The 15,024-nt window shown below is 38.9% G+C and overlaps 1 protein-coding gene across 3 annotated transcripts in view; it reads left to right on the top strand.

Annotated features, from left to right (window-relative positions):
- UVSSA (UV stimulated scaffold protein A) overlaps positions 1 to 15,024 on the top strand; it is a 101,399-nt gene that overhangs the window by 61,796 nt on the left and 24,579 nt on the right. For all 3 annotated transcript variants that reach the window (XM_074275136.1, XM_074275137.1, XM_074275138.1), the window contains 2 exons: positions 6,492 to 6,669; positions 8,307 to 8,462. In XM_074275136.1, the coding sequence (XP_074131237.1) occupies positions 6,492 to 6,669; positions 8,307 to 8,462 (334 nt within the window). The remainder of the gene's footprint in view (positions 1 to 6,491; positions 6,670 to 8,306; positions 8,463 to 15,024) is intronic.

Here is a 15,024-nt window from a genome sequence, read left to right as displayed (position 1 = left end):
AGCAGAGAAGTCTGAATTTTTCTTTTTCTTTTGTGGGGTGTTTATAGTATTTTATTGTAAAATTTGGGCTGAGTAATTGGTTATAGACTCTGTATCATCTTCTGGCCTTCTTGTGTCATTGGTGGCTTTTGCAAAATTCCCCCAAAATTCTCATTTAATTTCTTATGCCTACCTGCAATATATTGAAACTACAATGGGGAAAGTTGCAGTGTGGGAGGTATAACTGTAGTTTCCTTTGGTAGAGTTAAAGAGTTTTAAGGGCAGGAACAATTTTCATTTTTTCTTTATATCCTTCACATCTCACCCAAAGCCTGGCATGAAGTAAATTTAGTATGTATCTGCTTAATAAATGCTCATTTAAATGAATTGAGTCAGTAATAAATTGCATTATCTTGGATTTGGCCCAAAGTTCTAATCAACTGAGACCTTTTTGGAGCCTGACTTATTCATTGTGTTAGGTCATTAAGCATTCCATTTATGCCTTTATCTAAGTTATTAACAAAATTATTAAAGGGCACAGAACCAAGTAGAGATCCCTGAGTTTCTTCAGTAGAGACTTCTTTCCATATTAACATGGAATCATTAATAATTACTCTTGAGATGCAGCTGGTCATCCTGCTCTCAATCCATTTAGCTCTGGACCATTTATTTAGTCCCCTATCTCCATCTTGTCTACAGGAATAGTGCTTTGACAAAATCCAGCTCCTACAGCTTCTTTTTTGAGAAGCTATATAAATGTAAGATGTTACATTTATACAGCGCTTTCAAAGTGGGGCAAAGCCTTTATTGGGGGTAATTGTATCTGGGGGTGACTGGACCTATTATTTAATTGTTATGGGGTATTTCCTATATGAAACCTGATTTGCTGGCTGCTACTAAGTAGATTGTCTCTAATTTAGAATCTTGGACAGTAAGGCGCCTATGGTCACATATCTGGGTCAGATGGCCTCTGTGAGCCTCGGCTTTTTCTAACTCAGATTACCTTCTTTCCATTGCTCCATGATGCCTTTCAGTAGCAATTTATATCTCATTTTATCCTTACCCTGTGATGGAATAATTCTAAGTATTTTATCACCATTTTACAGATAAGGGGGTGAGGCCCAGAGAACTTGACATGACCTAACTAAAACCTTGTAGCTGGTGGGTATCGGAATAAATTTATCAATTAGTCAGTTAACAAGAGTTCCTTAAGCCCTTTCTCTGAAAAGAGTTTGAACTTCTGTTGGATGGAGATACACCATGTCTATATATTTGGAGAGGAAGGGGGAAAATGCATATATTTCACATATATTCCAAATATATGTGGAGCAAATGCAAGAGAATTTGAAGGGAAGGATTCTAGTAGCTGGGGTAAGAAAGGCTTAACTGGAAGAATTTGAGTTTTGAGTTTTAAAGGAAACAACAAACTCTGAAGGGAACAGATAAGAAGGGAGGGCATTCTAGTCATAGGGCACAGCCAGTGCAAAGACTTAAGATATGGGAGATGCATGATTGTGAATGAGGAATAAGATCAGTACGGCTAGGAATGTGGGAGTCATGTGACAGTGTCTTTTTTTTATTTTCAAAACACATGCATAGATCATTTTTATATTTACCCTTGCAAAACCTTGTGTTCCAGATTTTTTTCTCTCTCCCTCCCCTAGATGGCAAGTAATCCAATATATGTTAAACATATACAATTCCTCTCTCTATATTTCCATATTTATCTTGCTGCATAAGAAAAACCAGATCAAAAAAAAAAGAAAATGAGAAAGAAAACAAGAAGCAAGCAAATAACAAAAAGAGTGAAAATACTATGTTGTGATACACACTCAGTCCTTGCAGTCCTCTCTGGGTGCAGATGATTCTCTCCATCAAAAGACCATTGGAACTGGCCTGAATCACCTTGCTTATAACAACGTCTTGTTAAGAGAAGAACCCAGGTTCTCATCCATTCCACTGTTCTCCCCAATAATCTAGGCAGCTTTTGGCTGAAACATGTCACTGAATACTCCATAGCCCTGATTTTATGATAGTACTATGAGCAAATCAGCACCATGAATTTTGTTAAAGGTGTATGAGCTATGCAGCATTTCACAAGGAGAAATTTGAGTCTTAAAATCAATCATCATTGGAATGTAACAACTTCTAAAAATTTAGTAATCTTAGATCAATTGGTTTGATTTTTTTTTCTGTGTCTCTCCCTTGATGATCTTTATATTGGACCCAGAAACACTTCAGGATCCTGAAAACTATTTCTGGTGAGATGTGACCATGCTTGTAGAGATGACTGTTCATCCTTCTCCTTCTGTGGATGGCAGTGTTGGCAGTCTCTTCTGCCATCACAATCAGATCTCACAGGATCTCAACTGGCTCCAGAGTCAGAGGATGTGCACAGGGTTAGAATCCTATCACTCTTGGCCTTGTGACTATGGATGGCCAAGTCATTTTCACTTTCAGGTTCTCTGTAAAATAGGGGCGTTCAACTCCTCTTCAGGGACTGTTCTGTTCTGACTGAATCCTGATCTTCCTTTGGAGAGAGCACATAGGAAGGACCTGCTTATGGCTAGTGCTGAAGTCAATGTCTTCAGGGGAGAGTTAAAAAGCCCCAGCCTCTGCCTGGCCCTGCCCTGGCTCCCAGAGTGCCCCCACCCCCACCAACCAGTCTCAGTAATGGATTGTACAGAATGGCGCCAAAGGACTCAGGGACCTGCATGACTTTAAAAATATTTTTAAAAATACAGTTGGTTGTCTTCCCCAGCAGGGATAGATTGCCTTACATTGGAGTTCATAAAAGGCGCCACCCAAACTCCATAGTAAATATGGCCCTTGGGGTGAGTTGCAGTTCATAACATTAGTTTATATTCTGTCACCGTTTTTTCAATTAAACTTAGGTGAATCTGAAGTCGTTAGATTTAGGCTAAATCCACACAGCTGAAGAAACCTGGGCTCTTTTTCTTTCTCATTTTTTTCTCTGAATTTTCACTGAGGGGCTTTTATCTTCCCCTTAATCCCACCATTTCTGTCAGGACATAATCTCTTTCTCAAATTTACATTTTAATTACAAGGCCAGCTGAACTAGGTAAAATCAATAATGTCAGCATTCAGCAGCCTAACTTTCAGCTGAAACCCCAGCCTCTCTATTTCCTCCTATCGATTTATCTCTTGAACACTGTCTGCTTTATTGCTTCAGGCAAATAGGTGCCATTTGGTCAATTTAAACAAAAAAGGGGATTTGGACATTTTTATGATTCTTTCTAAAAGCAACTCTGGGAGTACATTTGAGCCAAGACACTGTACTTGTATTTGCCGGGAGGCAAGAGGCAGTTGAAATTCCCTGATTTGGGTGTTTGTAACCATCCCATTTTGTTTCTTGTTTTTCCAAGAGCCCATTATTCTTTCTGAAAACGAATGTTCTTGGTGTCTGAGGAATGCTGTCTGCTTTAGGGACTTTTACTTTAAAAGTATGTCAGTGAGATTGATTTTCTACAACAATGTTAAAATGGGAGGTGGGTTTTTTTAAACGCCGTTAGTATTTACCCTTCTTTAACACGCTTACCCATCTTTTTAATGGCTTAAAACAACAAATCAATGAAAAATATATTTCATTCTTGTAACTCTTAGGAATTCTTGTATTGATCTTTCAGTTGTGATTGTATCTATCTAAATGTCACATTGTTCACTTATCAGTCTTGCCCTTCCTCCCTCAGTGGGGGTGAGTGTGTGTGCGCGCTTGTGTGTACGTGTGTATGCTCTTGTGCTGCTCTCTTCTACATGTATGTCATTGTCAATAAGTGGGTTTGCCCCTGAAATTGTACAAGAAATTGGAGATGTGAGCTTTTTTTTGGATGAGGCTTTTGGATAAAGGTCTGCCCATCAATCTTTGAATACATATCAAAAATATATGTATTTTAGAAACATTATTTTATATTTTCCTTTTTTACATAGGAAACTGTAGTGCTTAGGGGCTCCTAAGGGCCTTGTAAGTGTATGTCTCCCTTCCACTTAATGCCTCTAAACTGACTCAAAATCAGAATAATTATCAGGACTCTTCACTTGAGGAAAAAAGACATGTTACAAGAGGTTTCATGAAAATAGATTTAATTATAAGGGATTTTAATAACAGAATTGAGATTTACAGGAAAAGATTTCTGAATCATATTCTTTTAATTTAGTTTGCTTTGGATGATTAAGTCTCAGAGGAGGGAAATAGCTTCCCCAACATAGCTGAACAATATAAATATCTCTTACCCAGAGAAGTTGGGAAAAAGTCACATTTTTGAAGAATTCCTCCATTCTAACATAGGCATGTCTATTCTGAGGTGTCTGTTCTTTTGATCATGAGTCTGATTGCCCTGTCATTCTTAGAAGCAGAGTTTCTGACTCATTAAGCTTGTTATTTTCCCACTTTATATATTTGTGTGTGTGTGTGTGTGTGTGTGTGTGTGTGTGTGTGTGTGTGTGTGTGTGTGTGTGTTGGCAAGATATCTGTCTTGGAAGGATTTAGTTGGGGTAAAATGATCAGAAAAAAAAGAGTAGTTTTCTCACTCACGGCTTTAAGAACCTTCCTTCCATTGCAAGATAATGATAATATCTAGGACTGGGAGAAATCTTAAGAGATCGTCTGGTTTTACTTCCTTATTTTATGGGGCTGAAAATTAGGCTTAGAAGTTAAGTGAGTTAATATCATACTGGTTGTAAACAGTTAAAAGCAGAAATAGGATTTGAACCCAGATCTTAATCCAAAAGCAGTTCTGTTTCCTGGAATGATGCTAATTGTGTTTGTTGGGAAGGTTTTGTTTTTGTTTTTTTTTTTGTTTTTGTTTTTTAAGTCTAAACTTTGCATATCCCCAAAGTCTCATTGGTACTGGGACTACTGAAGCCGAACCAAACTGTCAGTTATCTAGGAAGGCTTAAATGCTATGAATTATTCAGATTTATTATATCTCCCATTTGGGGGAAGGGTACACTTTTTGTTACTTCTCTGTTCAAAGGGTATACTTTTTTATTACTTCTCTGGCCTAAGAATAAGGGAAGGGAGCTTGTGGGTCATAATTCAGCTGAGGACAACATAGTTTCTAGTCAGGCTGTAGGGTAAAGAAGGGATGACTTGGAGCTAGCAGGTCTACCCATGTGATCTTGGGGGTCTGTTCACTTCCCAAGCTTGGGAAGATGGGGTTGGGGTGAGATGGGTGAGATGAACCCTAAGATTATTATGAAAGGTAGGAAACTGGACTTGGGAACAGGAGGGCCTGAGTCTTAAACCTGTCTCTGACATTTAACTGTATGCCTTAAGTTGAGCCTCCATTTCCTCCCCTATAAAACGGGGTGATAGTACTTGAATTGTCTCCTTCTAGGACTGTTGCATGGACTATGTGGAATAATCAATGTGTAATACATTTTTGAACCCTTAAAGTTCTCTATGTAAATTAAGTGTTATTTCCCTTAAACTTTTAGTTTAACTGGTTGTTTTGGGGATTGAGTGGATCAACTGAGTGGATTCCAGACCTCTCTTTCCCAAAATGAATAACCTTAAGAGCTGTCAATGTATACAGTCATCTCTTGTAACCTCTTACTTATTTCTCAGCCCTTTTAGTATCTTCATCTGACAGGCCAAGGTATGATGGTCTTGTTGTAAACTGAAAAGTACAGAGAAAGATTTAGGGGTGTGAGGTTTAACAAGTTACTGCCAACTATGCTGACATTTCTTTGTGTGGTCTTCAATGGAGACAATCTCTCAGTCTCTTGATATTTCTATTAAAACTTGGGAGATGGAACATAGTGTTTGGTGAAGGTAAGTCTACTTTATTCCTTCTTTATTGTAGTTTAAATCAAGGCATTGCTGATTTACTTTTGTAGACAAGTTAATTTCATTTGGATTTTATCTTATCAGTTTTCCACTGTCTCCATATTTAAATTCTTGTCTCAACCAAAATCATTGTTACCATTTCTTTTCCATCTGCCTTGGGATTGGGCTAATTTAACAACTATGGATATTGCTTCAATGAGTAATCTAAGAGTTGGTCTTGGGATGGTGGGTCACTTTGGTGGTTCTTTTTTTGTCTTAGCTTAGCTGTTCAGTTGGAAAGAATCAATTTTCCTTTTCTGAATTAATTGTTTGGGAACTGTGTATTTAGTTAGAGAGCCCCAAGGCCCTTGAGAGGGTGGCTCAAAAAACAGAGTGGATTTAGAATGCTAATCATTTTGCTCTTTTTCTAGGAAAAGTCACAAATAAGGTGAATTTGTGTTATTCTAAAGGTTATTTAAACTGAGGAGCAATGTGATTTAGCAAATGGAGAGTGTGCCTCCAGATTTGGAGGACATACCTTACTAGTTGCATTACTTTTTGGCTGTGAGACTTTGACATGAATTTTGTTCCTCTGTCTCTGTAATAGGAGCATGGCGGTTCTTTTCAGTTGCTGGCCAGATAGAGAATCCAGAGGATTTCGATGACAAACTGTGAAACACCTTGACCTGTACAAATCCCCCTGACAGACACTTTTTTGTTCCAGGATTGGAGCCCCTGTCACATCCGTCAACCCCGAGTAAGGGAGGAGGAATGAAGTCAGGAGGTCTCAGCTCAGCTGCTCAGCTAAGAGGCAATGAAGACGAATTGGACCCAACCTGTGCTGCAGCTACCCTGAGGGTGCTCCGAGATAGGCTCCCCATGTTCTCTCCCCTGGCCAGCAGGTTTCTTTCCAGACTTTGTATTTCTCCAGAAACATGCCCATGGGTCTTGCTGCCCAGACTAATCCCTAACACTGCCAGATTATTGATGTGCTTTTCTGGTACCATCTTGTTTAGAACTCAATGCTTTACTGATAAGCCTGGCTTATTTTTTTAGTTAAATCTTCATGAATGGTTACATTTTACAGGAAAGGAAGATTGGGTGGGGGAAATCACCCTTTTATTCAGTTATCTGACAGACTTTTCTGTGGAAGAGAATAGATTTGTTTTAGAGGGCAGAACTGGCTACAGTGGGAGTATATTACAGGGATACAGGAGATGCAGCTTTTAGCCAAATATAAGTAATTATAATAATAAGCAGAGCTATCTAGTGCTAGAATAGGCTTATGCCTAATTCTAAAAGACGGAGTATCCATCTGTGGAATGGAGTATCTCAAGAGGTAATGAGTTCCCCATTGCTGAAGATCTTAAAACAGAAGTGAGATGACTAATTATCGGAGATATTGTAGAAAAGATTCATCAGTTGAACATAAGATTGAATTAGGCAATTTCTAAGGGCAATTCTAACCTTGAAAAGTCTATGAATACATTATTCATATTTTTACAGGGTCTCAGAACAATTTCATAATTGTATAAATGGCCTCTGCCCCATAATGGGAGAGGTGGAAGATAGGGATGGGAGAAAGGATATGAAAGCCATAGCAGACTGTTATAGAAGAAGAATATTATTTTCTATGGCAAAGATTTTCCAGAACTTCTCTGGCAGTAGTTTAAAAAAAAATCAAAATGGGCATTTTGTTTTCAAGAGCATTTTGCTGTGTTTATTAATGAAAAGTAATGGATTTTCACAATTGGCCAAATATTTTCAAAAGGTTTGTTGAGGGTATCTGTAAAATAGTCTTTTAAGATAATATATTTAAGGAATAATTACTTTCTGAGGTAGATAAACCAATTCTTCTTTCTCCAAGTTGCCTTTGTGAAAGAATAGTACAAGATTTAGAGTTAGACTTGTGGAATCTTGGGCAAGTACCTTCTTTCTCTTGGCCCCTGTTTCCTTACTTATAAATGAGGGGAGGGACTGAGCTCTTCTCAAGCTCTAAATCCTGTGAGCTTGGGATAGTCACCTTGGGTCAGTGGAAGAAAAAAATACAGAGCTGAATGTTCTCTATGGTTACTGCTCTGCCCATGGCTGCTCCAAATTGAGATCTGAGGCTGCTAGTAGAGCCTCACTTGAATGAGACAACCAGCCCCAAGATGGCTTGTACTGGATGCTCTATGTGTAAGGCTTTCTCGTATCGTCTCGTGTGGGAAGACTTTCCCGACTGTATATCTAAACAGCCAAAGATAGGAGAAATGCCCATGAGTAAGATCTCCCATTTCTGACTTTGCTTGTCACAGTTTCTGATACAAATAGATAGCAGAAGAATTATCATCCTCATTTTAGTAGAAAAGATTGTTCAGGAAAGGAACTAACTTCTCTGTGGCCACAAAGCTAGGAAGCGTCAGCTAGGAAGTGGAATCTTGAGGCTCCAACCAAGTCTATTGCTCTGCCCAGAAAGCTACACAATCTCTCTTGGGAGGCCAGAGTCACAGTGAAATTGTTACTGTTTTCCATCAATGACTTTTTCTGTGATTCCTAGTGTATCAGGAAGTGCCCCAGCAGCTTCTATGGAAGAGGATGATGATAACCAGAAAAGGAAGCTAACAGAAGAGCGAGCAAGAGCACCTGTGATGCCCTTTGGGATGGACCTTTACTACTGGGGAGAGGAGCAGCCTACAGCTGGGAAGATCCTTAAGTGAGTACATGTGTCTGGGTGGCTGTGGAACAGGAAAGGTGGCTCTTCTCAGCTGCTAGGCATTCTTCTATGCTATCTAGCTATTGAACCACATTACTTCTCCTTTTCACCTTTGTTATGGTTTGTTTCTATAAGAGAATTTGTGGCTTTTTCAAAAGATTTTTTTTTCTTTTTGCTAAGGCAGTTAAGTAACTTACCCAGGATCACATAGTTAGGAAGTATTAAGTGTCTGAAATCAGAGTTGAACTCAGGTCTTCTTGATTTCAGGACTAGTGCTCTAACCACTGCACTACCTAGCTCCCCCTTCCAAAGAATTTTTATTGATATCTTTTGTTTTGATGTCAACAAGTATGTCCTTCCCTCTTTTTTTCCTTCTCAAAGAGCAGCCCTTTATAACAAAGAACAGGGGAAAAGCTGTATAGCAAAACTAACCCTGCATTTAAAATGTCTGTTATTATCCATTGTGTTATACCTGTTGTTCTTTACCTCTGCAAAGAAGAGAAAGAGGTGCCTTCTCTTATCTCTTCTTTGAGGTCCTGCTTGATCATGATAATTTCACAATATTCAATTTTGGTTGTTTTGTTATTATTGATCTTCCCATGAGCATTATGACTGTTCTTGTATATATGGACCTTCTTCCCTTTGTTTTTGACTTTGCTCCTAGGTGTCTGGGTCTAATTAGTGTTCTGCTAGCTAAAAGGTATTTACACCATAGGGACTTTTTTTTAGTTTTATTCCAAATTGTTTTCCAGGCCAATTGAATCAATGTACAACTCTACCCTCAGTGTGTTGGTATGCCTGTCTTCCCACATCCCTTCTAACACTGACCATTTTAATCTTTTGTTATCTATATAATTTAATGTGTGATTGAAACTATTAAGGTTTTTAAATTCTGATTTATATTCAGTCTTCTTTTATTTTTACTGTTAGTTACTTGGAACTTTTTTTATATTATAACAGATTGAATTTCCTCTTTTTAGAACTGCCTTTCCATGTCTTTTGACCAATTATCTATCAAGAAATAGTTATGTTTCTTACATATTTGTAACAATTCTCTACTTATCATGCACATGAGACCTTTCCCAAAGATACTTACTATGAAGATTTTTTTCTGAGTTAACTGCTTTTTTCCATTCTACCTATATTGATTTTGTTCATGTAACACAACACTTCTCAATGTTCTGTATCTAAAATTGTCCATTTTGTCTTCTGTGATCACTTCTATTCCTCATTTAATTAAGAATATTTTCTCTAAGTATAGATGGATAAGGTATCTCTTTCAATTCTCTTCTAATTTTTCCTTATGATATGTCCTTTTATAATTAGATCAGGTGTCCAATTGAACCTTATTGTTCAATATATTGTACATAATGTTTGTCTAAACCTAATTTCTGCCAAACTGCTTTTCAGTTTTTGAAATAGTTTTTGTCAAATGGGAATTGCCTCAGGAGTCTTCTATGATGGTTTTCCTGATTTCCAAATCTTTGTCACCCCATTGGTGTTGACGTTGTCCTTTTTACTTTGTAGAGAACTTTATTTTATATTTCTCTAATGTAATTATACATATACACATATACTCACTTAAATGTATGCATACATATATATATATATATAGACAGAACTGAAAGGCATCTTGGAGATCATCTAATCCAATCCTTTCATTTTACCGACAAAGAAACTGAGGCTTGTCCAATATCACAAAGCGAATGTCAAAGCTGGAGTTGAATCCAGGTCCTTTGACTCTAGAACTAGAGCTCTTAGGATTAGGACTGGATATGAAGGCTTGCTTGCTTGTTTGTTTTTGGTATAGATAATTGCCAAGGAAGGAAACTCATTCTGCTTGTGCAGACCAGCATTTTCTCTGCAACACAAGACTATTACAGGGTTGCCCAGGGCAATGAGAAGTTGAGTGACTCACCCAACATTGCACTTCCAGTTTATGTCACTCATGAGACTTGAACCCTCATCTTCCTAGCTCTGAGGCTGTCTCACTAAACCACACACTCTGTGGTTTTCCTGCTGCTAATCCCTGAATTCTATGAGGGCAGGAGTCTTTTCTAAATTTTATATCTCATTTAGTGCTTAGCATGCTTGTTCAATGAATGCCTGCATATTTTTCTGCCCTTAAAACACCATCGTCTTCCAAACTGTGCTCAACAGATATGACTCAGCCTGATTTCTGATGGCTGTCATCATTCCTCTTCTCTTTCATCTGAGTCTCTCTTCTTTCGTCTGCCCTGTCTGCTCCTTGGGCCAGTGGTGGTAAAAATGATGGGAAGAGAAAAAATTAAGAAGTGAAAAAGTCAGTAATAATAATGTATTTTTACCTTGAAAGTGGTCATCATTGTCCATCTACACAAAGGAAAATCTATCCTCTGGCAATTTCATGTCACTGGAAACGGCTTTTAGGACAAACCTAATGGATACAGTTTTACAAATAATAAGGTATGTAATGGCCTTGAGCATTTTAAGACCTGGATTCTCTGCTCAGTTCTGTGCCTTCTCTAGAATTGAGATGAGTCACTTTCCTGTTCTGGGCCATCGTTTCCCCGTCTATGAAATGCAAGAGTTAGGGGCTGGAAGAGATTATTTCTAAAGGCCCTCTTAGCTACTGATATTTTGTGATTCTTTTGTGCCTGGAAAATTACTCCTTAGTCTATTTTTCAGAAGAAGTTTATGGATATTTAGACATTTGGGGGAACATATTTTCTGTTGTTATTAAGGCTTAAAAAATCATAATATTGGCTCACAGAAGCTATTTGTGTGTGTCTTCTGTCCAGGCCCAGCTTTGCTTTCTCAGTTTATTCTGACAACCAAAGAGTGATTGTTTCCAGCTAGAGAACCTGAACCTGAGATAAATCTCTTCCCATTGTGGTGAATGTTTAAGTGGAGTTGTGTTTTTACACAGTTCCCAGTGGGCAAAATCATTATACAACCAATTAACACATGCATTCTTCTGCATTGTTACCTGACAGGTATTAAGAACTTTTTCCCTTTAAAGAGTCAGTTCCCCTTTGATTGGGGTCAGGGAAAAATGAAACAGGAAGTAGTATAGAAAAATGAAATATATGATTGTAAATGATAATGTTGATTAGCATGGCATTATATGGCAAAAGGTACAGACAGGATTTGGAATCAGCCTCCCTAAACTGGAATCATGGCTTTGCCACTGGGTGTGACCTTAAAGGGGTCATTGATCCTCTGAACCTTCAGCTTTAGAAGTAGGAAGTTGGACTAGTGATGCCACAGGTTTTTTCTAGCTTTGCTATTCTCTGATCCTAGGAAGCCATAAACACCCTATAGTGAGGACTATAGTTTAATAGGGTCCCGAAAAACTGTCTGATGACTCACTTCTGTCATCTGCTTTTGCAAATGGAAACATTGGGAGTCCTTTCTATCCAGGGCTCTTCAGGGAATAGCAGTAGCTACAATCCCACAATATCTCCAAGAACTGCTGACCAAGAGGGGCTGCTCCATCCTTCCCCAGGGCCTGATCACACCCTATCAGAAGAAGCTGAGCTTCTTCAGGGCTTTCCTTACCTATTACTAATGTCTGGTCAGCCTGATGATAACCTTAAGAGAGCTTAAAAAACAATAATCAGATAATTAAGTATGAACAGTGTTCAGAGTTAACCATGAAATTAGTTTTAAAAACCTTTTTTTTCCCCCTTGCTTTCTTCCTTGAAGACCATATGGTATAGGAGAAAGAACACTGCACTGGGAATCTGAATTCTAGTCGGAGTTTTGCCACTAATTGGCTGTGTGATCTTGGGTAAATTTTTTCTTCCCTTTGCCTCAATCTCCTCATCTAAAATAAGTAAAATATGTGCTATCTGAGCCTCTTGCCAACCCTAATGTTCCTTGGATAGCCTTATTCTGTCTCTTGTATTTCCTTCCATCTCTGCTTTTGTTGCCTCTTTTCTTTGCAGAAACTGTAGGGTAAACATTTTCATGTCTCTGTTGAAGTCATGGAATGGGCAAAAACTGACCAATTTCTGCAGCATGTTTTTGCTTCCCGTTCAGTCAGAGACATGTGCCTGATTCATCCTATAAGTGTCATTTGAATCTTAGTACTGGAAGATGGTGAGTGGTCCCTAAGACCCAAGCAGTGGCAAAAAACAGTCAAGGAACTTACAATCTAATTCGCATGTGCGCAAGCCCTTGTGCGCGCGTGCACACACACACACACACACACACACACACCATCCTTCTCAGTCATCTCAGCAGAGAATTGACCCTCTTCTTTAAAATTTCTTAAAAGGGACTGACACGCCAGCCTTCTTCAGTAACTAAACATTCCTTTGGTTTGGCAGTCTGCTAAAATGTGACAATCCCGACATCCCCCAAACCCCCTTTGGAATGCAGCACTCCTCTGCCCTGCTCCTCTGTTCTGTGGGCCAGGACGAGCCTGTGCATCGCTGCACACACGCAGCATTTCTGCTTCACATGACATTGAGTAGACATCTCATTTGGTCTTCCCCCTGGTGAAGAGAGAGTGGTCAGGTTCCTTAGTGCTCACCTCCCCATTTGGTGCCAGATCTTTCAATGTGGCTCCTCTGATATCTGTTCTCCTTACTCACACAGCCACTTCCTCAGTCACTTCCTGTCTACCACTGAAACAGCCTTTAGATGGGGCTCCCGGCCTCATGTCCCCCATTCCAATCCATCCTCCCCACCGCCAAAGTGCGACTCTAACTATGATGACCCCCTGTTCAATGAACTCTATTAGTTATCTACTCCTGGGATCGAATACAAGCTCCTCTGTTTGCCTTTTAAAGTTCTTCACTATTTGTCCATCAACTGTCTTTTTAATATTTTAACACATTGCCCCCCTCCACAGGCTCCATGAGTCCAGCTGTACTGGCCCACTTGCTGTTCTTCACACGACACTAATCTCCCACCTCCATGCCTTTGCACTGGCTGTCCTGCATGCCCGAAGTGCTCACACCATTTGCCTTTTCTCCTTCACCTCTGCTCCATAGAGTCCTGGCTCCTTTAAGACTCAGCTCAAGGGCCACCTCCCGCAGGAGGCTCACCCTAGTCTCTACAGCTGTTGGGGCCTTCCTTCTCTTCATGACTTTATATGCACTGATATATGCATAGATTCTCTTTCCTCTTTCAAGGCAGGGGCTGTTTTTTCTTTTTCTTGTGTTCCCATTACTTAGTAAATGCTTAACAAACACTTGTTGATTGATAGTTTGCAGATGAAGTTGGCCTAGAGAAATCACATGTACCCCCATGTCACACAGAGTTAGTGAACACAATTCTTCTGGCTCAAAGTCTACTCATCTTTCCATTGTGCCCCATTATCCCAATGCCAATGTCACTGATAAAATGTTGTGATAAAATTGCTAGATAATTGTAGAAATTTTGAGCCAGGCATGTCACCTAGCTTCTGACTAGTTCTTTTTTTATTTGTTTAATTACCAAAGTGATTTTCAAAGTGTTTATTTAAGATATAAATTACAAACCAGTGCAATATTATTCTGATTTTATACTAGTTTTTTTATTTATTCCATAAATCAGACAGAGCAAATATGCATGCATAATGATTAAACCTTAAAGTTTTTTGCTTAGGACTTAGGAGAAGATGATCTGAAAGAGACTTTGTGGTGGGATTTTTGAAATGTGTGTGTGTATACACATGTGTGTGCACGTGTTTTTGTATGTGTGTGTGGCCAGAATTTTCTGATCTAATGTATCACACATATTTTGCATTTTGCATGACATTTCTACCCTATGTACATTTCATCAAAGGTTCTTCAGAGGCACTTCTTATTACAAGATAATGAACCTAATAATTACTGTGACATAGTGTATACTCTGCTAATGTTAAATGACTGGAACACAAGCAGCTGTTTCAAAGTAGCATCAATACACAGAGTGTTGCTAACTCCTGTTAGTGTTGTTTTAGCATTTCATGGAAGACTACATGGAAGCTTATATAGGTCAATAGTGAAAGAGCAGAGCAGCTGATCTACCAAGTAGAGACTCTATCCCACCATTGTGAGCATATACAATTCAGTAAACATTTATTAAGTGCTTGCTATGTGTCCTGAACTTGTGCACTGGGGAATCAAAAAAATGGCAGAAGACAATCTCTGACGTCAAGGAACTTACAATCTAATTTGCATGTGTGCACATGTACATGCACATAAACACACACACATACACACTCCTTGATGACACATATAGTGCTCTTTTAAATTAAATGTCCCTTCATCATTTTCATCTGCCCTTTCTTCACTCATTCTTAGAATGGGCTTCCCTCCTCCCCCAATTTCTCTCCCAGTCTCCTCCCTTCAATGTCAGATTCTTACTCCGACATCATCTCCTAGTGCTCTTCCCCTGTCCTGGCTGAAAGTTAGCACCCTCTGGTTCTTTGTATCCCTTTACTCTGAGACCTGATTTTGGAACTGATTTTGCTCCCTCATCACACACAGTCACTTGTGCTCATGTGTCCCTCTTAGCCTGTAAGAAGAACCAGCCTATATTATATTCATTTCTACATGCCTCTTGTAAGGCACATTGTTTTTTGAATGAATGATATTTGTATTTTTAT

The sequence above is a fragment of the Sminthopsis crassicaudata genome, chromosome 6, assembly GCF_048593235.1.
Source record: "Sminthopsis crassicaudata isolate SCR6 chromosome 6, ASM4859323v1, whole genome shotgun sequence".
Taxonomy (NCBI): Eukaryota; Metazoa; Chordata; class Mammalia; order Dasyuromorphia; family Dasyuridae; genus Sminthopsis; species Sminthopsis crassicaudata.
The sequence above is the reverse complement of the archived record's forward strand: the minus strand, read 5'-3'. Positions and strand labels throughout refer to the sequence as shown.